The sequence below is a fragment of the Ahaetulla prasina genome, chromosome 1, assembly GCF_028640845.1.
Source record: "Ahaetulla prasina isolate Xishuangbanna chromosome 1, ASM2864084v1, whole genome shotgun sequence".
NCBI lineage: Eukaryota > Metazoa > Chordata > Lepidosauria > Squamata > Colubridae > Ahaetulla > Ahaetulla prasina.
In genome coordinates this window covers 367933312-367959436 of record NC_080539.1, presented here as the reverse complement: position 1 = coordinate 367959436, position 26125 = coordinate 367933312, and the positions used below count along the sequence as shown (strand labels likewise).

General features: G+C 48.0%; 2 protein-coding genes across 7 annotated transcripts in view; one reads left to right on the top strand and one right to left on the bottom strand.

Moving 5' to 3' along the window:
* The window catches only part of STK11 (serine/threonine kinase 11), a 114842-nt gene extending 107886 nt beyond the window's left edge, over positions 1-6956 (top strand). For all 4 annotated transcript variants that reach the window (XM_058163541.1, XM_058163540.1, XM_058163538.1 and 1 more), the window contains 2 exons: positions 2534-2762; positions 5787-6956. In XM_058163541.1, the coding sequence (XP_058019524.1) occupies positions 2534-2739 (206 nt within the window). In that variant the 3' untranslated portion in view covers positions 2740-2762; positions 5787-6956. The remainder of the gene's footprint in view (positions 1-2533; positions 2763-5786) is intronic.
* Positions 6957-14376: 7420 nt separating this feature from the next.
* CBARP (CACN subunit beta associated regulatory protein) overlaps positions 14377-26125 on the bottom strand; it is a 42771-nt gene continuing 31022 nt past the window's right edge. For all 3 annotated transcript variants that reach the window (XM_058163535.1, XM_058163536.1, XM_058163537.1), the window contains exons 9-10: positions 24008-24188; positions 14377-16488 (exon numbers count right to left, since the gene is read on the bottom strand). In XM_058163535.1, coding sequence (XP_058019518.1) covers positions 15363-16488; positions 24008-24188 — 1307 coding nt within the window. In that variant the 3' untranslated portion in view covers positions 14377-15362. The remainder of the gene's footprint in view (positions 16489-24007; positions 24189-26125) is intronic.

The following is a 26125-nucleotide window of genomic DNA, read 5'->3' as shown; positions in this document are numbered from 1 at the left end:
AGCCAGCTTTGCTGCGAGTTTAAGCCTGGAGGACTTCAACTCCCAGAATTCCTCAGCCAGCTTTGCTGCGAGTTTAAGCCTGGAGGACTTCAACTCCCAGAATTCCCCAGCCAGCTTTGCTGGTTGAGGAACTCTGGGAGTTGAAGTCCTCCAGGCTTAAAGTTGCCAAGATTGGAGACCCCTGGCCCAAGGCTTATGACCTATGACTAAATGACCATTCAAAGACAGAACAGAGCCCTACAAAAGGTCACTTACATTACGACATGGTTCTGATGCCCTCCCCGCGATCACATGACTGCGTTTCGGGCGCTTAGCAACCAGCCAGCCTTTACAGCCGTTAGCGGTGTCCCGTGGTCACATGACCATGATTTACGATGTTACGGCATTTAATTCCAGTGTTCAGCAAAATCGGCCCCCTAGCAAACGCTTGATTTGCTTAACGACTGCAGATTCACTTAACAACCACCACAGAAAAGGTCGTAAAATTAGGTCGGAGGCCTCTGATGACTCCCTTTTATGACTGTCGTGACTCTTAAGCCATGATGGCGAACCTGTGGCATGCATGCCACAGGTGGCAGGTGGAGCCATATCTGTGGGCATGCAAGCATTGCATTAGCTCAGCTCCCGCACACATGTGAACTGTCTGGTTCGGTTCTGCAACCCAACAAGAAAAACACAGACTTCAGAGGATAATTAGAACTGCAGAAAAAATAATTGCTACCAACCTGCCTTCCATTGAGGACCTGTATACTTCACGAATCAAGAAGAGGGCCGTGAAAATATTTACAGACCCCTCGCATCCAGGACAAACTGTTTCAACTCCTGCCCTCAAAACGACGCTACAGAGCACTGCACACCAGAACAACTAGACACAAGAACAGTTTTTTCCCGAAGGCCATCACTCTGCTAAACAAATAATTCCCTCAACACTGTCAAACTATTTACTAAATCTGCACTACTATTAATCTTCTCATCGTGCCCATCACCAATCTCGTTCCACTTATGACTGTATGACTATAACTTGTTGCTGGCAATCCTTATGATTTATATTGATATATTGACCATCAATTGTGTTGTAAATGTTGTACCTTGATGAACGTATCTTTTCTTTTATGTACACTGAGAGCGTATGCACCAAGACAAATTCCTTGTGTGTCCAATCACACTTGGCCAATAAAAAATTCTATTCTATTCTAGTAATAAAGGTAAGTAGAACCCACCCCTGTTCCGGTCCCATCGGAAGTCAGGAAATGGGCCATTTCCGGCCTCTGGAGGGGGTTTTCACCCTCCCCAGGCGAAAGCCTCTGGGAGGCTTTCTGGGAGTTGAAGTCCTCCAGGCTTAAAGTTGCTAAGGTTGGAGAGCCCTGTATTAGAAGACTGGTCTTATGCCTTTCTCTTCTTTTGGATAGCCTGGTGTTTCTCAACCTCAGGAAGGTGAAGAATCAGGTCGTAAGTTGCGTTTTTTTTGGGGGGGGGGATACGTCGTAACTTCTTCAAAGAGTTGCTTAGCAACCAGTCATTCACCAAAAACTACCTGTAATCCACCTGTTGTGTGTCGTCGTCCACCCACCCTTGCAGTTTTCTCTAAAATTATTATTATTTTTTGTTTATATTTACATTTCTCCGAAGACTCAGGGCGGCTTACAGTGTGTAAGGCAATAGTCTCATTCTATTTGTATATTTACAAAGTCAACTTATTGCCCCCCCAACAATCTGGGTCCTCATTTTACCTACCTTATAAAGGATGGAAGGCTGAGTCAACCTTGGGCCTGGTGGGGCTTGAACCTGCAGTAATTGCAAGCAGCTGCTGTTAATAACAGGCTTCTTGAGCCTTGAGCCACCACGGCCCTTATACACAATGACGATGCAGGTTCTTGGGAAGTACAACCGTCCTGCATAATTATTTCATTTGTTCTATTCTAGATCTGTTTTGTAATCGTTGTGTGTCCTGTTTCGCTCATTAGAAGAATGCCGTTCTCCACAATAAATCGCGTACTTTGAAAACGAATTGGGCCCGGATTTGGGTTTGGAAAGCGGCACTTTGCTTCCCTTGCCCGTCACTCTCAAAATAATTCCAAGGGGGGGGGCAACTCAGGAGGAAGGTGAAAAGCTTTCTGTACATGATCAGGGGCCAGAGTTTTATCTGTAAAGGTAAAGGTTCCCCTGGCACGTATGTGCTAGTCGTTCCTGACCCTAGGGGGTGGTGTTCATCTCCGTTTCAAAGCCGAAGAGCCAACGCTGTCCAAAGACGTCTCCGTGGTCATGTGGCCGGCAGGACTCAACGTCAAAGGCGCACGGAACGCTGTGGGGACCCAAAGGTGATCCCTATTTTTCTACTTGCATTTTTTACCTGCTTTCGAACTGCTAGGTTGGCAGAAGCTGGGACAAGGAACGGGAGCTCACCCCGTTACGTGGGATTCGAACCGCTGATCCGCCGACCTTTCGATTGACAAGCTCAGCGCCGTAGCCACTGATCCACCGCGTCCCACTTTTATCCGTACTGACTCCGAAAGTTCTTCTTTGTGTCTTCCAGGGCAGGTGCCTAACGAGACCAGGCAGAACGGGCAGAGCTGCACCAGGGGGCTGCCCAAACCGGTCTGCATGAACGGGACGGAGTCCGGTCAGCTGGTCAGCAAGACGAAAGCCGAGCGGCGGGCCAGCGCCTCTTCCAACCCTTCCCGCAAGACCTCTTCCGCCAGCAGCAAGATCCGCAAGCTCTCGACCTGCAAGCAGCAGTGACCCCGGCTGGGCTGCCCTCTACGGTTCGTATCATAACCTCAGTCCGCTTTCGGAGGCAGATTTGCGGCAGGGAGTGAGGCGTCTCTACGGGTAGTCCGCGCCATACGCTCACAGTGGAGCCCGACATTTCCGTCGCTAAGTGAAAATGAAGGTCCATTTTACGACCTTTCTTGCCACCGTTGTTAAGTGAAACCCTGCGGCTGTTAAGTTAGTAACCCGGTGGTTAAGCGAATCCGGCTCCCCCGTTGATTTTGCTTGTCGGAAGGTCGCAAGAGGGGATCGCGTGACACACACACCACACACACACACACACACACACTGGGATGCTGCAACCGTGATATAAATAAGAACCCGTTGCCCAGCGTCTGGATTGTGATCTTTGTGACCACGAGGATGCTGCAGCGGTCCTAAGTGTGAAACAAACGGTCAGGAGTCACCTTTTTCAGCAGTTCGTGTGATTTTTTTTCCCCCACCCTCCAGTTGTAGTTTCCTCCCTGGATGCTTTTTCTTCAAAGCCATCTCTGACTCTCCTACTTCATAACTCATCTCTCCTCCTCCCCCCATTATCCATTTCCTCCTGCGTCTTTCTGCCACCACCACCACCCCCGCCCGGGATTCTGGCCTTGCACGCATTTGCACACTTCAACCCAACGTGCTTCTCCACCCTCCATACACAAAACCTCCTCTCTCTCCCCTTCCCTCTCCCTCACTTTCTCTCTTTATCCCTCTCTCTATTTTCCCCTTCCTCTCTCCCTCTCTGTCCTTCTCCCTCCCTCTCTCTCTCTTCCTCTTTTTCTCCCCCTCCCCCTCACTTTTCCCTTTTATCCTCTATCTCTCCCTATTTCCTTTCTTCCTTCCTCCTCTCCCCATCCTCTCCTCCTCTCCTCTCTTTCTCCTCTCCATCACTTTCTCTATCCTCTGTCTCCTCCCTACCTCATACCCCCTCCCCTTTCTCTCCTCCCCTCCCTCTCTCTCTTTCCTTCCTCTCCCTTCCCTTCTCGCTCTCTCCTCCCCTTCCTCTCTCTCTCTTCTTCTCCCTATCCTTCTCTCTCTCCCTCTCTTTCTCCTCTCCGTCACTTTCTCTCTTTATCCTCGGTCTCCTCCTCCTCTCTCCTTTCCTCTCTGTCCTTCCCTATCCTTCTCTCTCCCCTCTTCTTCTCCCTCTCTCCCCCTCTCTTCTCCCTATCCTTCTCTCCCCCTCTCTTTCTCCCTATCCTTCTCTCTCTCTCTCCCTCCCCTCTCTTTCTCCCTATCCTCTCTCTCCTCCCTACCTCATACCCCCTCCCCTTCTCTCCTCCCTCCTCCCTCTCTTTCCTTCCTCTCCTTCCCTTCTCGCTCTCTCCTCCCCTTCCTCTCTCCTCTCTTCTTCTCCCTATCCTTCTCTCTTTCCTCTTTTCTCCCTCTCCGTCACTTTCTCTCTTTATCCTCGGTCTCCTCCTCCTCTCTCCTTTCCTCTCTGTCCTTCCCTATCCTTCTCTCTCTCTCCTCCCCCTTCCTCTCCCTCTCTCCCTCTCTCTTCCTCTTTTTCTCCCCCTCTCTACCTCTCCCTCACTTTTCTCTTTTTTTCCCTCTATTTCTCCCTTCCTCCCTCTCTTCCTTCCTCCCTCTCCCCATCCCTCCTCCTCTCCTCTCTTTCTCCCTCTCCATCACTTTCTCTATCCCTCTGTCTCCTCCCTACCTCATACCCCCCTCCCCCTTTCTCTCCCTCCCCCTCCCCTCCCTCTCTTTCCTTCCCTCTCCCTTCCCTTCTCTCGCTCTCTCCCTCCCCCCTTCCTCTCTCCCTCTCTTCTTCTCCCTATCCTTCTCTCTCTTTCCCTCTTTCTCCCTCTCCGTCACTTTCTCTCTTTATCCCTCGGTCTCCTCCCTCCCTCTCTCTTTTCCTCTCTGTCCTTCCCTATCCTTCTCTCTCCCCTCTTCTTCTCCCTCTCTCTCCTCTTCCTTTTTTCTCCCTCTCTACCTCTCCTCACTTTTCTCTTTATCCTCTATTTCTCCCTACCTCCCTTTCTTCCTCCCTCTCCTCCCTCTCTCCCTCTCTCTCCTTCCTCTCCTCTCTCTCCTCTCCTCCTCTCTCTTTCTCCCTCTCTTTCTCTCCCTCTCTTTCTCCCTCTCCATCACTTTCTCTATCCCTCTGTCTCCTCCCTACCTCATACCCCCCTCCCCCTCTTTCTCTCCCTCCCCCTCCCCTCCCTCTCTATCCTTCCCTCTCTCAGCTTGCCTTCTGGCTATGTCTCTTGTTCTGCCTCTGTCCCTTCAGCAACTAGGATCCATCCTCAACCGTAATTTAATCCCTTTCAATGTGACCCTGCCCCCACTGATCAGAGCAGAGAGCAGGGATTTAGGTTCTCTCCTTTTTTTATTCCCCTTCAGAAAGGCGGCCATGACATCTCTCGGTTTCCTCCAGGTTAACTGTGCTGGATGATAAGCTCGGTTTCATTGTCCTTCGTTTAATCTCATTTCAGTCTAGATTGCTTAAACCAGGGGTCTCCAACCTTGGTCCCTTTAAGACTTGTGGACTTCAACTCCCAGAGCAAAGCTGGCTGAGGAACTCTGGGAGTTGAAGTCCACAAGTCTTAAAGGGACCAAGGTTGGAGACCCCTGGCTTAAAGCAGTGTTTCTCAACCTTGGCAGCTTGAAGATGGGTCGACTTCAACTGCCAGAACTCTCAGACATCCAGAATAAGTTATACTCCTTGCAGACAGCTGGTCATTTGCATTCTTTCAGAGAGTTGTTGAAGACACAGATCAACCTCCAAGTGGCCTCAATGACCCTCTCAAAGGATGCAAATGACCAGCTGTCTGCAAGGAATATCAATCCTTCCGTTCGGCACCATCCAGTCAGAGCTGAAGAAGCTTCTTGGAGGAGAAGCGAAACGTCTTCGAAAGAAAAACCAGACAGTCCAGTTGTCTCGGGGGGGAGGGGGGGGGAAACAAACCCACCTTTGGGACAACTATGACCTGGATGACTGGGAATCTCCATAGATATAAAAATAAATGTTCTTCTAAACTTGAATTTGTTTTTTTTTCCTTTCTTCTTCTTCTTCTTTGCAGCCCGAGTTCCAGATTGTCTGCTGCCCCTAAAGCAGCCTCTTGCCCGGGTCTCCTCCATTCTACCCACCCACCTGTAGCAGATCACTTGTAGAACAAGCTTGCAATCAAACCAAGGAGAAGGAGAAATTTATCGTTCGTTCCCTCCCCTCTTTTTCTTCTTTTGTTTGGTCTTTTTAACGAGTCAAACCCAAGGGGAAAAAAAAATGGACGGTGACTTGCACCCACCTGTGGCCTCCTTCCACGCGACTTTCCCCCCCCCCCAAAAGAGGCTTAACTCTGGTTTGTCGGATGGAATCCCAGACCTCCCCCTTTGACTGCGATGCTGTGTGTGACCCAGATATACCCGGACTCTTTCTAGGGGTTGCATTGGGGGAGCAGTGATGGGGGAAGAGGCAGTGAATGGTTCTTTAAAGAATTATGTCCTTCATGGAAACTCGTTTTTTTACCTTCCCAGGTGTGTTTGGAAATTTGCAAGCCATCAACAGCACTTTATGTAGTAGACTACTGTTATATTATATATATATATATATATATGTATGTATGTATGTATGTATATATATATTGTGTGTGTGTGTGTGTGTGTGTGTGTGTGTGTGAGACTGTGTATATATATATAGATATAGATATATAGATATATATATACATATGAGATATTTTTCGCTTTTTGGTTCCCCCCATCCTTTCCTTTTATTTTTCCTTCGCAATAGACTTCTTTTATCCGTTACGATGCATTTGAAAGGGCAGGGATGAAGGGACAAGAACCCAAAATGAGTATTTTAAAATTAAAACATGGGGAACGGTCTCCCCATTCCGTTCTGAATAAACACACACACACACACACATATACACATACAAAAAAAATATATCTGCATGCTGTTTATAAGGGCTGGAGCAAAGGGAAAAGTGTGCTTTTCTGGTTGTTTTTTTTTCCTTTTTTTTTAAAAAAAAAAGAAAATAAAGATTCAATGGAGACGTGGATCCTACGGTGTCGGCTTTGTGGGGGAGCCTTTTCTGTCACTAAAAGGAAGAAAGTGCAAGTGTGAGAAAGAAGCCGTTTACCTGGAATTGTGTATTAAAAATTCTAGAGCTGGAAGGAATCCCAAAATTCATCTTAACAACTCAACCTGTTGCAAAAACCTAGTTAAAGCCGTGTTTGCCAACCGTAGCTATTTTAAGATGCGTGGACTTCAACTCTCAACCACGCTGACTGGGGAATTCTGGGAGCTGAAAGTCCCACGCATCTTAAAGCATGTGCTGGCTGAGGAATTCTGGGAGTTGACGTCCACAGGTTTTCAACGTGCCACGGTTGAGAAACGTTACTGTAGAAAGCAGAAACTGTCTCTTAGCAGGCTGCGCCCCTGTTGAGTAGTTCTTAAATGGAAGGAAGTCAGAAGTAACTGCTTCCCTACCAATTCCATCTCATAGGTCTTCTCCTGCCCTTGAGCATTGCAAAGGACCAATATCTTCAGGGCGCTCTGAAGACGCATCTCCTAAAACACCCTACTAGCAATCTGGGGAGGGGGGCGGAGCTTGTCTTCCCCATAATTTTGCAATCTCCAGTTATTTGGGCAGCAGGTTTCGAACAAACTATTAAGGAGTACTTGAACTCAGTATATATACAGAATTGGTATTCCTAAATTATAAGATGGTGAACTTCAACTCGGTAAGGTCCTAAAGGTTGATGTCTGGTAGAGGGAAGGTTTGCTATTTTCGAAATCCTGGTTTGTTTTCCTCCTAGGAATCCATGCATCTATGTGCTGGTGACCTTCTATACCAGGGGTCTCCAACCTTGGTCCCTTTAAGACTTGTGGACTTCAACTCCCAGAGTTCCTCAGCCAGCAAAGCTCTGGGAGTTGAAGTCCACAAGTCTTAAAGGGACCAAGGTTGGAGAACCCTGTTCTAGTCCACCCCCTTGCTCAATATGAAGACCCTATACCTGTAATTGTGAACCTATGGCACACATGCCACAGATAGCACGTGGAGCCATATCTGTGGACACGCGAGCGTTGCCCTAGCTCAGCTCCAGCGCGCATGCATGTGCCAGCCAGCTGATTTTTGGGTCTTCCGGTCCTACTGGAAGTTGGGAAACGGGCCATTTCCGGCCTCCGGGAGGGTAGGGAAGGCCATTTTCGCCCTCCCCAGGCTCCAAGAAAGCCTCTGGAGGCTGGGGAGAGCGAAAAATGGGCCTACCGGGTCCACCATGCCATCACGTGACAAAAGCGGGGGGAGCATGGGTCCTGTGCATATGCACGGGGGGAAGTTCAATTCCAACTCTTGACCAAACCATAGTTAAGCATGGTATCTATATAAACCCAGCTTCTGTCTTTTCAACACCCAGGTTAGCTTTGTCAATATATATTAGTATATATTAGAGCTGCGTGAAATGTTCAGAGATATTCGGGTCACCATGAATCTTAACAGAAATAACAGTATAACAGAGCTGGAAGGGACCTTGGAGGTCACCTAGTCCAAGTTTGAATCTTCCATCTTTTCATTTCGCCACCTTTTAAAAACCCAGAAAGTTTGCCGAAAAGATGAGCAAAATCTTCTGTCGTGTCTCTTCACAACTTGAAACGGAAAGATGCAATTGACCAAGGGCCCCAAATCCGGTAGGATCCCAGATACAGAGTAGAAGACTGCAGTAAAATTTCAAAAGGATTTCGAGAGTTTTATTGAAATGGGCTGAAAGTAACAATTGAATGTTAACACAAATGCAGAGTTTTATCACTTTGGAAGCAAAAAAAAATAAATAAAAAAATCCAGTGAATAGAAAGACTGGGGGTTGCTCCAGTTTTGTGTGGAGAAAAAAAAGCTTTTTAGGGTATTAGATGACCACGGGAGTATGAGAAAATGGATGATATGGATGTCAGGAAAGGAAAGACAGACGGGCTAACATTAGCAGAAGTCTAAATTCCAAATGAGAAATAATAATGAGAAGTTCTTTAGGACAGGGGTCTCCAACCTTGGTCCCTTTAAGACTTGTGGACTTCAACTCCCAGAGTCCCTCAGCCAGCAAAGCTGGCTGAGGAACTCTGGGAGTTGAAGTCCACAAATCTTAAAGGGACCAAGGTTGGAGACCCCTGCTTTAGGAGAGTCCTGTGTGGGGTCAAAAAAGTCAAGATGGCCATTATGGTCTGTTCAAAGTGGTTTTTATATGCACAGCGCACATAAAGTGGAGCTTTGATGGCACCAGCACAGCCGCCATCTTGAGTTTCGTTTTTTTTTAACTACACTTTCAGGCCCTGCACCTTTTAATGGCTTGATATGTTTAACGGGCCTCCCAATCCTCACGAAACCCACAAAACTCTTCTTCATTGAAGGCAACGTGTAGCCTAGATGAGCAAAAAGCTAAGGAACGGGAAACGGCCCTCTTCGAATCCTTGAAGGGTATCTGGTAGGACCCCCTTGAAGAGGTGGGGACTTCCTCTCCCAGAATTCCTCAGCCAGCCTGCCTCCATTGCTGCTGCTGCAGCATGCTGGCTGAGGAATTCTGGGAGTTGAAGTCCACAGGTCTCGAAGCGAACAAGATTGGGAAAGCCTTGTAGATGATGTTCAAGACCAGATTTTCAGCCTCCACAGGGGAAGCGCAACGACGGCTTTAAGTCACAAAACTCGAGATGCAGATGAAAAGATTTAAAAACAAAACAAAACACAAATCTTAGCAGCAACAGCAGTTGGGACAGGAGAACCCATATCCCACAGACAAGATGGCTATGGCTGTGTTAGTGTGCTTTAAATCTGAATTTTTTTACTCGTGCCGGATGGAGTTGAGCTTGTTCAGAGGTTGGCCACAGGCCCAATCCTGCTCTCTCCAGACGCCACAGGTGTTTTTCATCCTTATATTTGCAGCCAGCCATGTTTCCTTCCTAGGGAAGCTGGACCTGCCTCGCTGCTAGACCCCCAACAAACTAGGACAGGGGTCTGCAAACTTGGCTCTTTTAAGACTTGTGGACTTCAACTCCCAAATTTGAAGTCCACAAGTCTTAAAAGAGCCAAGTTTGCAGACCCCTGAACTAGGATCTCCAGCTAAATGGGAGAGAGAAAAAGAGGGCCAGGTCCTGCGCTTGCAAAGTTTTGCAAAATGGTCTGCTAGGTTTGCTCAGGAACTTACAAAATCCAGCGATGGAAGCAGGGGTGAAATCCAGCAGGTTCTGGAGAACCTGTAGCAGAAATTTTGAGCAGTTCGGAGAACCGGTAGCGGAAATTTTTCAGTAGTTTGGAGAACTGGAAAATACCACCTCTGGCTGGCCCCGGAGTGGGGTGGGAATGGAGATTTTACAATATTCTTCCCCCCCAGGAGTGGGGTGGGAATGGAGATTTTGCAGTATCCTTCCCCAGGAGTGGGGTGGGAATGGAGATTTTGCAGTATCCTTCCCCAGGAGTGGGGAGGGAATGGAGATTTTGCAATATTCTTCCCCCAGGAGTGGGGTCAGAATGGAGATTTTGCAGTATCCTTCCCCTGGAGGGGGGTGGGAATGGAGTTTTTACAATATTCTTCCCCCAGGAGTGGGGTGGGAATGGAGATTTTGCAGTATCCTTCCCCTGGAGAGGGGTGGGAATGGAGATTTTGCAATATTCTTTCCCCAGGAGTGGGGAGGGAATGGCGATTTTTGCAGTAACCTTCCCCTGGAGTGGGGTGGGAATGATTTTGCAGTATCCTTCCCCTGCTATGCCCACCAAGCCACGCCCACAGAACCGGTAGTAAAAAAAAAATTGGATTTCACCTCTGGATGGAAGGTCTAAACGTAATGATCTGCGGGGGAGGGGGAGATTCTTAGGGTGGTCTGATCCATGTTCCTCAACCCTGCTCACTTGAAGATGAGTGGGGGGAGGCTTCAACCCCAAGGATCCTAAGAGTTGAAGTCCCCACCCATCGTCAAGTGGCAGAGGTCGAAAAGCACCACTTCAAAGTGCCATTTATTTGGAGGCGCTGCCAAATAAGTGGGGCCATGACTTCAAATCCAACCTGCACAGGTGAGCCTAGAAAGGTAACCCTATGTTCATTTAGGCGACCCTAAACGAATGGGAGCCGCTCAAAATAATATAGGATTAATCCATTTTAAAAAAAGTAATTGTATTCCTAACCGTGACAGGCACTTTCTCCTTAGTCTGGGACTGCCAAACCTAGAATTCCCAGCCCCCTTGAAAAGAGGGCGCCGGATGGTAAATTTTCAGCTCTTCCGTGTTGTTGGAAACATGCATTTTTTTTTTCACCCATGCTGGTCTGTCCGTAGCATGCGTGTTCCTAAAAATTCGCAACGCCCATACAAAAGCAGGCAGAATTTCAACTCCGCCTCTGCGGTGGCCATCTTAAATCTTCCGATCACAGCCAAGAGATTCTCCTGTACAGTTCTAAGAAAACTCCCCCATTTCTATGGTTTAGAAGTTACAGGTAATCCTCAACTTATGACCGGCCACTTAGTGACCGTTCAATAATATGACCGGCCTGGACAAAAGGAGTTACAACCCTGTTCCAAAGACCAGACCTCTACCCACTGGAAGTTACTTCCAGTTTTGAGTGAAGCCATACCACAGTGAACAATGGCCTCGCTTAAGAAACACAGTATTCATCTTACGACTGACGCCTTTGCTTAAAAACCTGTTCTGTCCCCCTCGGCTCCGTCCGAGCGATGACTTAATTAGCCGGCACTATCAGCTCTGGCAGCAAACTAGCGAGCGTCTGCCAAGTGTCTCTGTTATCTCCCTGGATGCCAATGAGTTAACAAACAGTACTTCAGCTCTAGTCAAGCAGTTGATTTGCCTGCTATGAAGAGGCATAGCAGCCCTCACTGCTTTTATATCCTGTGGGGTGTGGCTCCATGACTTAGCACTTCCTAGGCCTGCCCCACCCCTGCTTCTGTTGTTCCCGCCTCTCTTGCCTACGAAACCTAGGGTCCAGCCAGGCCTGATTGCCATCAGCTGGGTCTAGAGGCGTGGCCGGGGGGGGGAAGAGTCAGGGGACGGAGGCCTCGTTATCTCCTCCACCTGGCCTGCCTCTGGCTCCTGGAGCTGAGCCAAGGAAGCCGGTGCTCCCAAGGTAAGTCCTGACGGCCCTTCCCCCTCACTTTCCAAGTCACTTTCTGGCAGGGGGCCCGGCTCGGGGGGCGCAGACACAACAAAACCACTGCAAAACGAGGTCTATAATCGGAATCAATCAAATGACTAATCCGATTTAAAACTCTCGTGAAATACCACTATAACAGGCAGGCTCCATTACAGGTAATTCTTTCGAACCCCAAATTGTCATTGCTAAGCAAGGCAGTTGTTAAGTGAATTCTGCCCCATTTTATGACGTCTCTCGCCACCGTTGTTAAGTAGACCACCGCAACTGTTAGGAACACAGTTGTAACATGTGGCTTTCCCCGTTGATTTGCTTGTCAGAAGGTCACACTGCGACAGCCATCAAAACACATGTAGTTGCCAAGCGTCCAAATTTTGATCACGTGACCAGGGGGGATGCTGCAACGGTCAACAGTGTGTAAAACAATTATAAGTTGCTTTTTTTCCAGTGCTCTCGTAACTGAATGATCACTAAACGAATGGTTGTAAACCAACCTGTATTGTCACAGGTCAAGGACTACCTATAAATGCTTCCATGCTGATAGGTACACCCAAAGGCTCAGCGGAAATACAGAAAGGCAGGAAATATGTGCGCTGCCTCGGATTCATTTCCAAAATGAGCTTCAGAGCCCCCCCCCCCAAGAGAATCTGTTGGAGGTGGAAAAAAAGGGGCTACATGAGTGCCCCCAAAGTGCCTTTTTGGGACCTAAACAGAAATAGCTGCCTAGAATCAAATGAATCCTCCCAAAGCAAACGACCTCTTGTTCTTACAGCATGTGGCATCTTCGAAGCAACAGAAACGGACGCAAAGCAGAACCAGAGGCCTGTTTGACGGGCGGAAAGCCGCAGAGTCCCAGGAACTGGGATCGAGGACAGCTATTCTTGGCTAAAATTCTCTGTGAGATCTCGGGTCAAGGCCCTCCCAGACAAATACAATTTGTGCTCCGAGACCACTTCTTGGCACATGTTTTTTTAATCAAGTCCATTTTCGAAAGAGGTTTGTGGTTTGCGGGTCTCGTGTGCCACCACGGGGCAGTCGAGTTGAGAGGGGGGGCGGCAGAGGCTTATGTGCTTACCGCAGCCGAGCCCCTGGCAAAGGAGGGTAACAGCCGAGGCAGATTCGAAACAGAAGGAAATTGTACGTCAGCGTGGCACACATGCCTGCGCGCGTGCCAACACGCCCACATGCTCCATGCTCAGCACCTCATTTTCCCTCAATTGTAGCATTCATCTACAAAATCAATTACACACACACACACACACACCCCAAAAACAGCTTTGGACCCGAACGATTCCAAACTGGAGAAGCGGAACGCATCGTTCCCTTTTTAACCTGACATGCGATTATTTTTTTTTCTTAACAAAAAGAGAAAAAATACCTTGGCAAAGATCTGAAGCCTAAAGACAGAGAAAGGAGAGGCATTCAAGGTAGATGGAGGATTTAAAAAAAAAAAAAGAGATTGAAAGTGGATTTTCTTTTTTTTACGGCTTGCCACAGGAAAAGGATGTTTGGAAGGAGAGCAGGGTCGGAAGGAAATGGGACAGATGAAACCCACCCACCCCCTTTCTTTCTGCCCTCCTCTCATTCGCCCCTCACCCGCCACCCTCCGGCAAGATTCAATTAAAAAGCCATGCCAATAAATAAATAAATAAATAAACCCAGGAAAGGTTCCCCAGTCCTTGCTTAAAGCAGGGGTCTCCAACCTTGGCGACTTGGAAACCTAGTGGACTTCAACTCCCAGAATTCCCCAGTCTGCTGGCTGGGGAATTCTGGGAATTGAAGTCCGCCAGGCTCCAAGTTGCTAAGGTTGGAGACCCCTGGCTTAAAGGATGCCACGAAAGGAATACCTGCCCTGGAAAAAAACACACGCGCACAGAAATAAATAATAACAATACTCGAAAGCAACACCTGTTTTGCATCTATAGATGGAGAAGGGGAACTTGTAGAATAAGGAATAACCAAGAACGGGGGTGGGGGGGGATGGGTAAAAAGAAACGGGGGTATATCTGCTAGTAATAATCCCATTACCACCAAAAAGCAACAATAATATTCACCAACAGCCCAAGAGAGGGGTCAACCGGTTGCTAAAACAGAGCTTCCTGCGTCTTTTTTTTTCCAACCAATCCGGAAGACCAGAAGAAATCGGGTTTTCATCTCACTGCTTCTTCCATCGCTCCAAAATGCGACCCGGTTTTTGGGTATCAAAGCAGCAAGAAAACCCCAAAAAGCAAGCGATGGCCCTGCAAGGTGGACCAAAACAGGATGGCGGGATGATGATGAAGAGTGAACCATGAAATGGGGGGGGGGGTTATGGGAGAAAAAAATGAAACCACAAGGAGGGGAAACACCCCCCCCCGCCAAGGAACAGCTGAAAAAGTGTGAAAAATGAGCCTTCAAAAACGGTAGAAAGGTGGGTGGGAGGGAACGGAGGGAGAAAAAAAGAGAGAAACGGAGAATTGTGCTATTCACCCTTCAAGCAGCGTGCTTTGTTTCGGGGGTCCCCTACCAGCCCCCCCCAACCCCATATCCCACCCACCGCCCCCACCCCGTCCAGGAAGTGCAGATTCCTCCACTCGAGAAAATGTAAACTCTTCCACACATCACACCATGCAAAAAAGGTGGAGGAACATCCGTCTGTCCGTCCGTGGGCTGAGATAGGGGATCCTGCCCCACCTGGAAGGCGAAGCCGGCCCCTCCCTCCGCAAGGACCTTCGAGCAAAGATGGCTTTGCTGGTGGTGGAGGGGGGAGGACAGGTTATTGCTTGTAAAAAACCAGAGAGAGAGAAAGAGAGAGAGAGAGGTGTGCACGGGGAAAGGTGGAAGGAGCTGAAATTATCTGCTACAACCAGCTCGTAGAGTGTGAGGTATGTTAGGCCTCCGGTAGATTTGGGGGCTGTTTTCTCTTATTATTATTATTATTATTATTATTTATTATTATTATTATTCTCGAGAACGAGCCCCTGAAAACTTAAAACTTCCTGGCTGTGCAAGAGATAACGCCGACTTTGGCAAACCTGCTTCAAAATGGGGAGAGATTCGGTTGAGTTCTCCCCTGTCCCCACCCCTGGATCTAACCAGGAGGAAGAGAAGGCCCTTCGGCTCTCCAGCGGACGCCCTACTCTCTTTGGACTACCCCCCTCCCAAAAGGGAAGGTCTCCCCTCTTGGGATGTGCTTCCCCCACCCACCTTCCGGGCCCCTGCTGGAAAGGCATGGATGGATCCAACCAGAGCTTCCCCAGATCCTCGGTGGGCTCCGTCTTCTGGCCAGAGAGACAGGAATCTCCGCTGGCCAAGTCTTCAGCCCTGGACCTTCTCAACCCCCAAGGGGACCTCCAGGTGGGGCTTCCTGGTACACAGCGGAAGGCTGACAGAGCAGGAGGGTGTACCTCGATCTTGCTCCGTGCCCTCGGGCCCCTGGAGCACCCTGCATCCCAGCTGGCTGGCAGGCCCTGCGTGGCACCTCCCAGCCCCGGGGCGAGATAGAGAAAGGGTCATCCCGGTGTTTCCCCTTGCCACTATTCGGGGCTGTGCTCAGGGGAAGCCCGGGCGGCCACCATCACCACACACTCTAGACTCTCTCGTGGTTTTTTCAAGGGTGTGAAAAACATGTCCTCCAGCCCCCCTGCGATCTTGTCCAGGAGTTCTGTGCCCAGCCCTGGACACTGACCACTTTCGAGGCAGTCCCTGGTGTACGGGTCAGGTCCCGTTTTGGCCTCCTCCGGCGGTTCTTCCTCAATCACCTGAATCTTCTCCCCCGTTTCTGCGGCGGGTGAGGCCACCTCCTCGTCCCCAGAGCTGACAATACGTGGCAGGGTGCTGTGGAAGCGGCCTTCCAGGGGGTAGTTGACGCTGTCGCCCCGACGTAGGGGGGTCCGGTGCCTCTCCAGAGCGGTGGGGTAACGGACACCTGGGTCACTGTACTGCTTGGTACGCTGCCATTGCTTCCTCAAATGGGTCCGGGAGCGGTGTTTGGCCCGCAGGGGGGATTCATCGAATTGGGGGTCGTGGCGAACAAAGGCGTTGAAGAGCGCGTCTGTTTTTTCATCGATGCTGTAGTCTCGGCGAGGGAAGGATTCTCGTGTGGGGAACATCTGCCCATATGGTGCCCAGAGCAATGGACTAGAAGGGAGGAGACCTCCAACGGCACCAGTTGCTTCCTCCTCTTCCTCTTCCTCTTCCTCTTCCTCTTCCTCCTCTGCTTCTGGCTCCTGTCTCTCAAAGCTCTCAAAGATGGTGGCCTTGCGTCCAGCGCTGGTGAAGCAGAAACGTTTCTCCGAGGCCGTCTGGTCTTCTCCTACTCGGCCACTGGGGGCTTCAATGGAAGCATAGCCGCTATCCATCTGCAAGAGTTTACGGGTCCCGGCTTCCATCTCAACGCTATCCTGCTTGGGTTTCGCCAAGGACCTGTCTTCTCCGGCTTCAGCCTCATCGGCCAAAGAGGAGGAAAAACTCGGTAGCCCACCGCTCGAGGAAACGCTGTCCCCACCATCACTAGGTGCTGAGTCCTGGTCATTGCCCTTCTCTGATGAAACACACTTCTCTAGCGATGCCCGTAGGCTCCAGATGTCATGATAAAGGGGAGTGGGCTGCTGTTCCAATGGCTCGGGTGGGGTGGGGCTGGATGGTTCGGAAGACTCTAACCTACAGCAGGAAAAAAATATACACTTTGCCTTTAACAATGATACAGTATTTCTTTCTTTGCACACAGAACACGGAGTAATGACCAGTGTGTTATATCTGCCTCAACTTGGAGAAGAAGAAGAAAAACCCTTGACTCCACGTTGAAAAGTATACTTTATGAAAAGCCAAGTGGAATACAATATACCAAAGCCAGAACTGATGTTCACGTGCCAGAGTTTCCCGGTTAACTTTCCCCCATCCAGTTCCTCCCCTACATTCGTCCCATTTTTTGTCCAATTGTATTTGAATAACTTGTTTGGGGAACAATAGTGGACTGCTTGGTGAGCCATTGGGTTCCATTTCCAGGGCTTTGACCTTGAGATGGTGTCTTTGGAAGGTAAAATGTTTGCCTTCCTACCCACCCCGTCTGGCTCTCTCCCCCCATAGTTCATGGCAGACTGACAGATAGAAGCAATGGGTGGTAACTAATCAAGGAGAGAAGCAACCCAGAACTAAGGAGAAATTTCCTGACAGTTGGAACAATCAATAAGTGGAACGACTTGCCTGCAGAAGTTGTAAATGCTCCAACACTGGAAATTTTTAAGAAAATGTTGGATAGCCATTTGTCTGAAATGGTGTAGGGTTTCCTGCCTGAGCAGGGGGTTGGACTAGAAGACCTCCAAGGTCCCTTCCAACTCTGATATTATTATTATTATTATTATTATTATTATTATTATTATTATTATTATTATTATTATTATTATTATTATTATTATTATTATTAAATGCGAAGCTCAAGCGTATGATGGCAGTTCTGACACGGTGTTTCTCAACCTCAGCAACTTTTAAGATGTGTGGACTTCAACTCCCAGAATTCCCCAGCCAGCAATAGGGATGCTGGCTGGGAATTCTGGGGGTTGAAGTCCACGCATCTTCAAGTTGCTGAGGTTGAGAAGCATTGAAGGAGAGAGTGCAAAATGATTCTTGCCGCATCCTCTAAGTCAGGGGTCTCCAACCTTGACAACTTTAAGCCTGGAGGACTTCAACTCCCAGAATTCCCCAGCCAGCTTTGCTAGGAGTTTAAGCCTGGAGGACTTCAACTCCCAGAATTCCCCAGCCAGCTTTGCTAGGAGTTTAAGCCTGGAGGATTTCAACTCCCAGAATTCCCCAGCCAGCTTTGCTGGCTGAGGAATTCAGGGAGTTGAACTCCTCCAGGCTTAAAGTTGCCAAGGTTGGAGATCCCTGCTCTAAGTCAGTGACCACACATTGCTGAGACTTCTTTCTAAGAATTCCTTGAAAATTATGCTGAGCCCGGAACATTTTTCCATGAAACAATCCATGAAACGACCAACCAAATCTAGTGGATTTTTGTTCCTAGGAATCTAGGCCTCGATCCGTTCTCAGAATTTGCACATCTTTTTCAAGGGGAGATCTCCAGGGCCAGTGACATCCGCCGAGGTCAAAAAAGGCAAGATGGTGGTTGCAGCGGTGCGACTGAGGCCCCTGCCCACCCCTCCAAAACTTCCTCATCACTCACGCATGACAAATATTTTTTTGTGGTGCTGATAGTCGTGAGCTTGCAAGCCAAGTTAGGTGCTCATCCAAGGGAATTGGATCAGCCAATCATAACAGAGCCGGAAGGGATCTTGGAGGTCTTCTAGTCCAGCGGTCACCAACTGGTGGTCCGTGGACCACTGGTGGTCCATGAGAACATTTTGGTGGTCCACAGAAAAATTATTTGCATTTTTTATTTTGCACTAAATCAGGGGTCCTCAAACTACGGCCCCTGGGGCTTAATACGTGCAATGAACGTTTGTGTTGCTGCAGAGAGTCTCCCACTTCGGGGTCATTTTGTGTGGGTCGGGGAGGGGGGGCAGAAATTCCAACTTGGGGTCTGCTTCAGCCTCCTGGTGTGGGGCTTTGGGCGAAAGCTGGAGGGAAGTGCTGCTGGTGGAGAAGAGCTGGAGGGCCTCGTTCCAGTGGGACTGCATCATGGCTTGGAACTGGCTGACCAATTCAGCCTGCTGAGCCTCCAGGTGCCAGTCCCTGGCCTTCCACTCCCGCAGGTCTTCCTTCTGCTTGGAAAGCCTATGCTCCTAGTCCTCAGTGAGGTGCTTCTGCTGAGCCTCCTTTTCAGCCAGATCCAATTTGAACTGAGCTGTTTTGCCAACTCTTGATGGCTGCTTAGCTCCAGTAACTGCTTCCTGTTGGGGCCCTAAGGAGCCTGGGCGGGGAGGCGATGAGGGGCTGGGAGGGGAGGCTGGTGAGGCGCCCCTTGACGTGAGTGACATCGAGTTGGCCACGCCCACCCAGTCACATGCCCACCTAGCCACGCCCACCCAGCCGGTCATTAGGCAGATCATATTAGCGGTCGGTGGGATTTAAAATTATGAATTTAGTGGTCCCTGAGGTCTAAAAGGTTGGTGACCCCTGGTCTAGTCCAACCCTCTGCTCAAGCAGGAGACTGCATAGAAATCAAGGGGATGATGAAACCTTTCCATGGCTACTGATATGGCTGGCTGGTAGTTTCCTGATACAGGTAATCCTCGACTTATGATCACAATTGGAACCGGAATTTTCATTTGCTAAGCAATGGTTGTTAAGCAAGTTGTGCTCATTTTTAAGCCATTGTTGGCCATCGTCGTTAAGCAAACCTCCCTTGGCCCCCGAAGTGGTAAAAGAGGAAGTAGAGAAGAAATTAAGCAAATCAGTTAGGTCGTTAAGTGAATCCCACAGTCATTAAGCGAATCTGGCTTCCTTCGTTGACTTGGCTTGCCGAAAACCAGCTGGGAAGGTCACAAATGGTGATCACATGATGCTGCAACCATTGTACATTTATGCCGGTTGTCAAATGCCTGAATTTTGATCTCATGATCAAAATGGTGGTACGTATGGGATGGTACGTTGGTGTACGTGCAAGGACGGGTTTCAGTAACTTTGAACGGTCGCTGAAAGACCGTTGAGGAGTACTTTGTACCTCCTGAAAATGAGACGGTTGATGTAGCTGCAAAGATGCAGTGGAAGAGACCAAGCTGGTGAGTTTCTCAAAGTGGCCCAGTGGTTCGAGTGCAGTACTGCAGGTGACTTCTGCTGACTGCCGGCTGCCTGCGATTTGGCAGATCAAATCTCACCGGGCACAAGGTTGGCTCAGCCTTCCGTCCTTCCGAGGTGGGTAAAATGAGGACCCAGACTGTTGGGGGCAATGTGCTGACTCTGTAAACCAGGGGTCACCAACCTTCTGGACCTCAGGGACCACTAAATTCATAATTTTAAATTCTGCGGACCACTAATATGATCTGCCTCATGACTGGCTGGGTGGGTGTGGCTAGGTGGTCATGTGACTGGGTGGGCGTGGCCAACTCGATGTCACTCATGCCAAGGGGCGCCTCCCCAGCCTCCCCTCCCAGCCCCTCATCGCCTCCCCGCCCAGGCTCCTTAGGGCCTCATCAGGAAGCAGTTACTGGAGCTAAGCAGCCATCAAGAGGAAGAGTTGGCAAAACAGCTCAGTTCAAATTGGATCTGGCCGAAAAGGAGGCTCAGCAGAAGCACCACACTGAGGACTAGGAGCATAAGCTTTCCAAGCAGAAGGAAGACCTGCGGGAGTGGAAGGCCAGGGACTGGCATTTGGGGACTCAGCAGGCTGAATTGGTCAGCTAGTTCCAGGCCATGATGCAGTCCCACTGGAACGAGGCCCTTCGGCTCTTCTCCACCAGCAGCACTTCCCTCCAGCCTTTGTCCAAAGCCCCTCACCAGGAGGCTGAAGCAGACCCCAAGTTGGAATTTCTGCCCCCCCCCCCGACCCACACAAAATGACCCCGAAGTGGGAGACTCTCTGCAGCAACACAAACGTTCACTGCATGTATTCAGCCCCAGGGGCCGTAGTTTGAGGACCTCTGATTTAGTGCAAAATAAAAAATGCAAATAATTTTTCTGTGGACCACCAAAATGTTCTCATGGACCACCAGTGGTCCACGGACCACCGGTTGGAGACCCCCTGGTCTAAGTGCTGTTGCTATCGCTTCAGTGCAACATTGGACGATGAGGAAGCTGGACAATAAGCGGATGTCCTGACCCAGTCTCTTCTCTCTGTCTTTGTTCTTCTGGAAGTCCAGCTGTTATCCCGAGACAAACTGATTCGGCCTCCCCATTAAGAGAAGAAGCGAGGGCGGGAAGCAGCAAATAATTGCCTCCAAATCTATTTTTAAATTACGCGGTGGTGGTGGTTGTTTTTTAAGAGTACATTACCCAGGAAGAGGTAAAACATCTGGTCACTAGACGTTCATCTATTATTCAGCTTTTTATCCAAATCAACAAAACAAATCATAGCTGCCCAGGTCTAGCAGCCCAGCTCAGGGAAAGAAACTCTGCGATACGTAGCCAATTCGATCCAAGCGTTTTCGGTTATTAAAAAAAATAAAAAAATAAATTCAAAATTAGGCAACGGTGACGGGAAATAAAAGTCATTTGGCGGAGGTTTTAGAGAAACTTGCTGCTGAAGAGAGAGACTGGTTTAAAATAGCTTCCCATTTAAGGCCATCTATTATTTAGGACAATGTAGGGCTGAAATATTGTTTGATCTTTAAAAGGAGGACCTCAGCAAACTCAACGTGCAGAGCGAAGGAAAAATTCCTGCCATCAGCACTTAAAAACTCATCGGCCGGGGCTGGTAGGCAGCCATTTTGTGAGGGCCCACAAAACATGTTAAGACACCCCAACAGTCCAAGGCAGATAACCAGGGACTCTGACCCGTCCTTCAGCTTTTACGGATTCATTGGAAAATTCCCAATGTTGAATTCCACAAGAGTATTATTCCCCTTCACCAAAAAGAGGTGCAGAGATTCCTCAAATTAAGGCTACTCATGTAGTGAGCGACCGTTCCTCGTTAGGATGGCACTGACAAAAGTGACTTACAACCACTCCTTGTTTTTACGACCATCGTAGCATTCCCCACAGTCATATGATCAGGTAATTGGCAACTTGATTTTCTTTTTCTTTCTTTCTTTCTTTCTTTCTTTCTTTCTTTCTTTCTTTCTTTCTTTCTTTCTTTCTTTCTTTCTTTCTTTTTTTTTCTTTCTTTCTTCCTTCCTCCCCTCTCTTTCTTTCTTCTTCTTCCTTCCTTCCTCTCCCTCTCTTTCTTCTTCCTTCTTTCTTCCTTTCTTTCTTTCTTTCTTTCTTTCTTTCTCCCTTCCTCCCTCTTTCTTTCTCTTCTTTCTTCTTCCTCCTTCCTTACCTCCCTCTTTTCTTTCTTTTTTTCTTTCTCTTTTTCCTTCTTTCTTTTTCTCCCTTCCCTCTTTCTTTCTTTCTTTCTCTTTCTTTCTTTGCCCCTCTCTCCTTCCTTCCTTCCTTTCTTTCTTTCTTTCTTTCTTTCTTTCTCTTTCTCCCTTCCTCCCTCCCCTCTCTTTCTTTCTTCTTCCTCCTTCCTTCCTCCTTTCTTTCTTTCTTTCTTTCTTTCTTTCTTTCTTTCTTTCTTTCTTTCTTTTCTTACTTTCTCTTTCTTTCTTCTTCCTTCCTTCCTCCCTCCCTCCCTCCCTCTTTCTTCTTTTTTTCTTCCTTTCTTTTTTTCTTTCTTTCTTTCTTTCTTTCTCTTCTCCTTCCTTCCTTCCTCCCCTCTCTTTCTTTCTCTCTCTTCTTCCTTCCTTCCCTTCCTTCCTTCCCTCCCTTTCTTTTTCTTTCTCCCTTTTCTTTTTTTCTTTCTCCCTTCTCTCCCTCTCTCCCTCTCTTTCTTTCTCTTTCTTTCTTCTTCCTCCTTCCTTACCTCCCTCTTTTCTTTCTTTCTTTCTTTCTTTCTTTCTTTCTCTTTCTCCCTTCCTTCCCTCCCCCTCTCTTTCTTTCTCTCTTTCTTCTTCCTTCCTTCCCTCTCTCCCTTCCTTCCTTCCTTCCTTCCCTTTCTTTCTTTCTTTCTTTCTTTCTCTCTTTCTTTCTCCCTTCCTCCCTCCCCTCTCTTTCTTTCTTCTTCCTCCTTCCTTCCCTCCTTTCTTTCTTTCTTTCTTTCTTTCTTTCTTTCTTTCTTTCTTTCTTTCTTTCTTTCTTTCTTTCTTTCTTTCTTCTTCCTTCCTTCCTCCTCCTCCCTCCCTCTTTCTTCTTTCCTTCTTTCTTCCTTTCTTTTTTTCTTTCTTTCTTTCTTTCTTTCTCCCTTCCTTCCCTCTCCTTCCTTCCTTCCTTCCTTCCCTTTCTTTCTTTCTTTCTTTCTTTCTTTCTTTCTCCTTCCTCCCTCCCCTCTCTTTCTTTCTCTTCTTTCTTCTTCCTCCTTCCTTACCTCCCTCTTTCTTTCTTTCTTTCTTTCTTTCTTTCTTTCTTTCTTTCTCTCTCCTTCCTTCCTCCCTCCTCTTTCTTTCTTTCTTCTTCCTTCCTTCCCTCTCTCCTTCCTTCCTTCCTTCCCTTTCTTTCTTTCTTCCCTTCCTTTTTCTTTCTTTCTCCCTTCCTCCCTCCCCTCTCTTTCTTTCTTCTTCCTCCTTCCTTCCTCCTTTCTTTCTTTCTTTCTTTCTTTCTTTCTTTCTTTCTTTCTTTCTTTCTTTCTTTCTCTTTCTTTCTTCTTCCTTCCTTCCCTCCCTCCCTCCCTCCCTCTTTCTTCTTTCCTTCTTTCTTCCTTTCTTTTTTTCTTTCTTTCTTTCTTTCTTTCTCCCTTCCTTCCCTCTCCCCTCTCTCTTTCTTTCTCTTTCTTTCTTCTTCCCTCCTTCCCTCCCTCCCTCCCTCCCTCCCTCCCTCTTTCTCTTTTTAGCTTACCACATGATAAATGTATTTACAATGGGGTCCTGTGATCACCATTTGCAACCTTCCCAGCCAGTTTCCGACGAGCAAACTCAATGAGGAAGGCCAGATTCGCTTAGTGACCAAGTGATTCATTTAACAACTGCAGTGATTCACTTAACCGTGCAAACACGGCTGTAAAACTCACTTAACAACACCAGTCGCTCTTATCTATTTTACTTATTACAGGTAGTCCTCGACTTACAACAGTTCATTTTAGTGACCGTTCAAAGTTACACTACTGAAAAAATTACTTACGACTGTTTTTTCACACTTACAACCGTTTCAGCATTCCCCATGATCACGATGAGTTACATTTGAATGCTTGACAACTGAACTCACGTTTATGAAGGTCGCAGTATCCCGGGGGGGGGGAGGATCAGGGGATCCCCTTCTGCGACCTTCTGACAAGCAAAGTCAGTGGGGAAGCCAGATTCACTTAACAACCCTGTGACTAACTGATCAACTGCAGTGATTCGCTTAACAAATGTGGCAAGAAAACTCGTAAAATGGGACAAAACTCGCTTAACAAATTTCTCACTGAACAACATGAATTTTGGGTTCAGTTGTGGTCATAAGTCGAGGACTACCTGTATTTCATACACCTCACTTAGCAAGAGAAATTCCGGTCCCAATTGTGGTCCCAAGTCAAGGATTTCCTAAAACTTCCGTTCACATTTTGTTTTTCCACTCCAGAGCGGCCGAAGGATTCTCAACCCGGCTCTTATTCTCTGGGCCCTCCATACACTCCTCTCCACTCCAGCCCCCTTCCCACTTATCTACTGAAAAATACCTGCCGAGAGATAATGTTGGACTGGCCGGAGCAGGCAAGAACGGTCCAGCCACGGGCCGGAAAACCACATCGTCCGTCCGGGCAATATACTGGATAATGTCCGTCTGATGAGGATCGCGATCTTGGTCCATGCTTTCACTGGCGGCTCGTTGTCGCTGGAACTGGTGACGCTTGGGGGACCCTGAACGGAAGAATAGAATAGAATAGAATTTTATTGGCCAAGTGTGATTGGACACACAAGGAATTTGTCTTGGTGCATATGCTCTCAGTGTACATAAAAGAAAAGATACCTTCATCAAGGTACAACATTTACAACACAATTGATGGTCAATATATCAATATAAATCATAAGGATTGCCAGCAACAAGTTATAGTCATACAGTCATAAGTGGAAAGAGATTGGTGATGGGAACTATGAAACGATTAATAGTAGTGCAGATTCAGTAAATAGTCTGACAGTGTTGAGGGAATTATTTGTTTAGCAGAGGAAGGAAGGAAGGAAGGAAGGAAGGAAGGAAGGAAGGAAGGAAGAGACGGGCGCTGACACATAGGCAGGAGTCATGTTTTTCCCCAATGTGTTTGAAAAAAAGAGGTGGAAAAAAAACCTGTCCCCTCCTTACGAGAACCTCTATACGCAGACATGGAGTTTTTATTGATAAAGGAGAATATTCGTAGCTCGGGGTTGAAATGAGGGTGTTATATTTATTTATATTTATGGTTATATTTATGCAGACGTTTCATGACCCAACTGGGTAACATCATCAGTGCTAGTAAGAGCAAACCCTACTCCATTCTAGCGCTGATGATGTTACCTAGTTGGGTCATGAAACGCCTGCAAGAAAGCAACCAAGCTCAGAGAGCACCAAGGACGCTGCAGTCTTCCTCCTCCTCCTCTGCAAACCCCCTCCCTTTTAGCACTGATGTTGTTACCTAGTTGGGTAATGAAACATTTGCAAGAAAAAACTAAGTTCATTGAGCATCCTGAGTCTTCTACTTCCTCCTCCTCCTCCTTCCTTCCTAGCCCTGATAATATTACCTAGTAGGGTCATGAAATGTCTACAAGAAAACAACCAAGCTCAGAGAACACCCAGGACCCCACAATCCTCCTCTGTTTCCTCCTCCTCCACCCTTTTCCTTTTCCACAATTCCCATTTCCTTCTAGCACTGATGATGTTACCTAGTTGGGTCAGGAAACGTCGGCAAGAAAACAACCCAGCTCAGAGACCCCACAGAGTTTTTACTTCCTTCCGTTCAAGCACTGAAATACCTGAGTCCGTTTGTCCCTGCAGTACAGGGTGCAAGGTGCCCTTTTCCATGTTTCAATTCAGGAACCAGCAGCCTTTTAGACAGCATTACAGGTAGTCCTCGACTTACAGCCATTCGTTTAGTGACCATTGAAAGTTACAACGGTAACGAAAAAAGTGACTTTTGACCATTTTTCTTACTTACGACCAGAGATGGGATTCACATAATTTACCTACTGGTTCGCCCAGCACCGAAAATGTGAGCGCACACATGTGCCCGGCCTGCTGCACAAGCGCTTTGCTTGCGCGCACCTTCCATGCATGCGCCCAGCCTCAAAAATGTACCTAAATAGGACAGCATAGAGCCTGGGCGGGCGATTTCCACTACCGGTTCGCTCGAACCGGTCCAAACCGGCTGAATATCACTTCTGCTTATGACCGTTGCAGCAACCCATGGTCACATGATCAAAATTTGGACACTAGGCAACTGGCATGTATTTATGACGGTTGCAGAGTCCCGGGGTCATGTGATCCCCTTTTTGTGACCTTCTGACAAGCGAAATCAAGGGGGAAGCCAGCTCCACTTAACAACCACGTTGCTAACTTCAGAACTGCAGGGTATTCTCTTGACAACAGTGGCAAGAAAAGTCGTAAAATGGGGCAAAACTCACTTAACAACAAATTTTGGGTTCAGCGGCAGTTGCAAGCCGAGGACAAGCTGTATTATTATTTTGCAGCGGGTGGGGGATATAACGGAAAGTATGATACAGCGTCACACAACTGAGAAGAGGTAGAATCTTTCTCTGGTTTTGAAGGAATTGTTTCTCTACTCTGAAGTCTTGTGATAAGATGAGAGTTGATATGGAAGTCCATC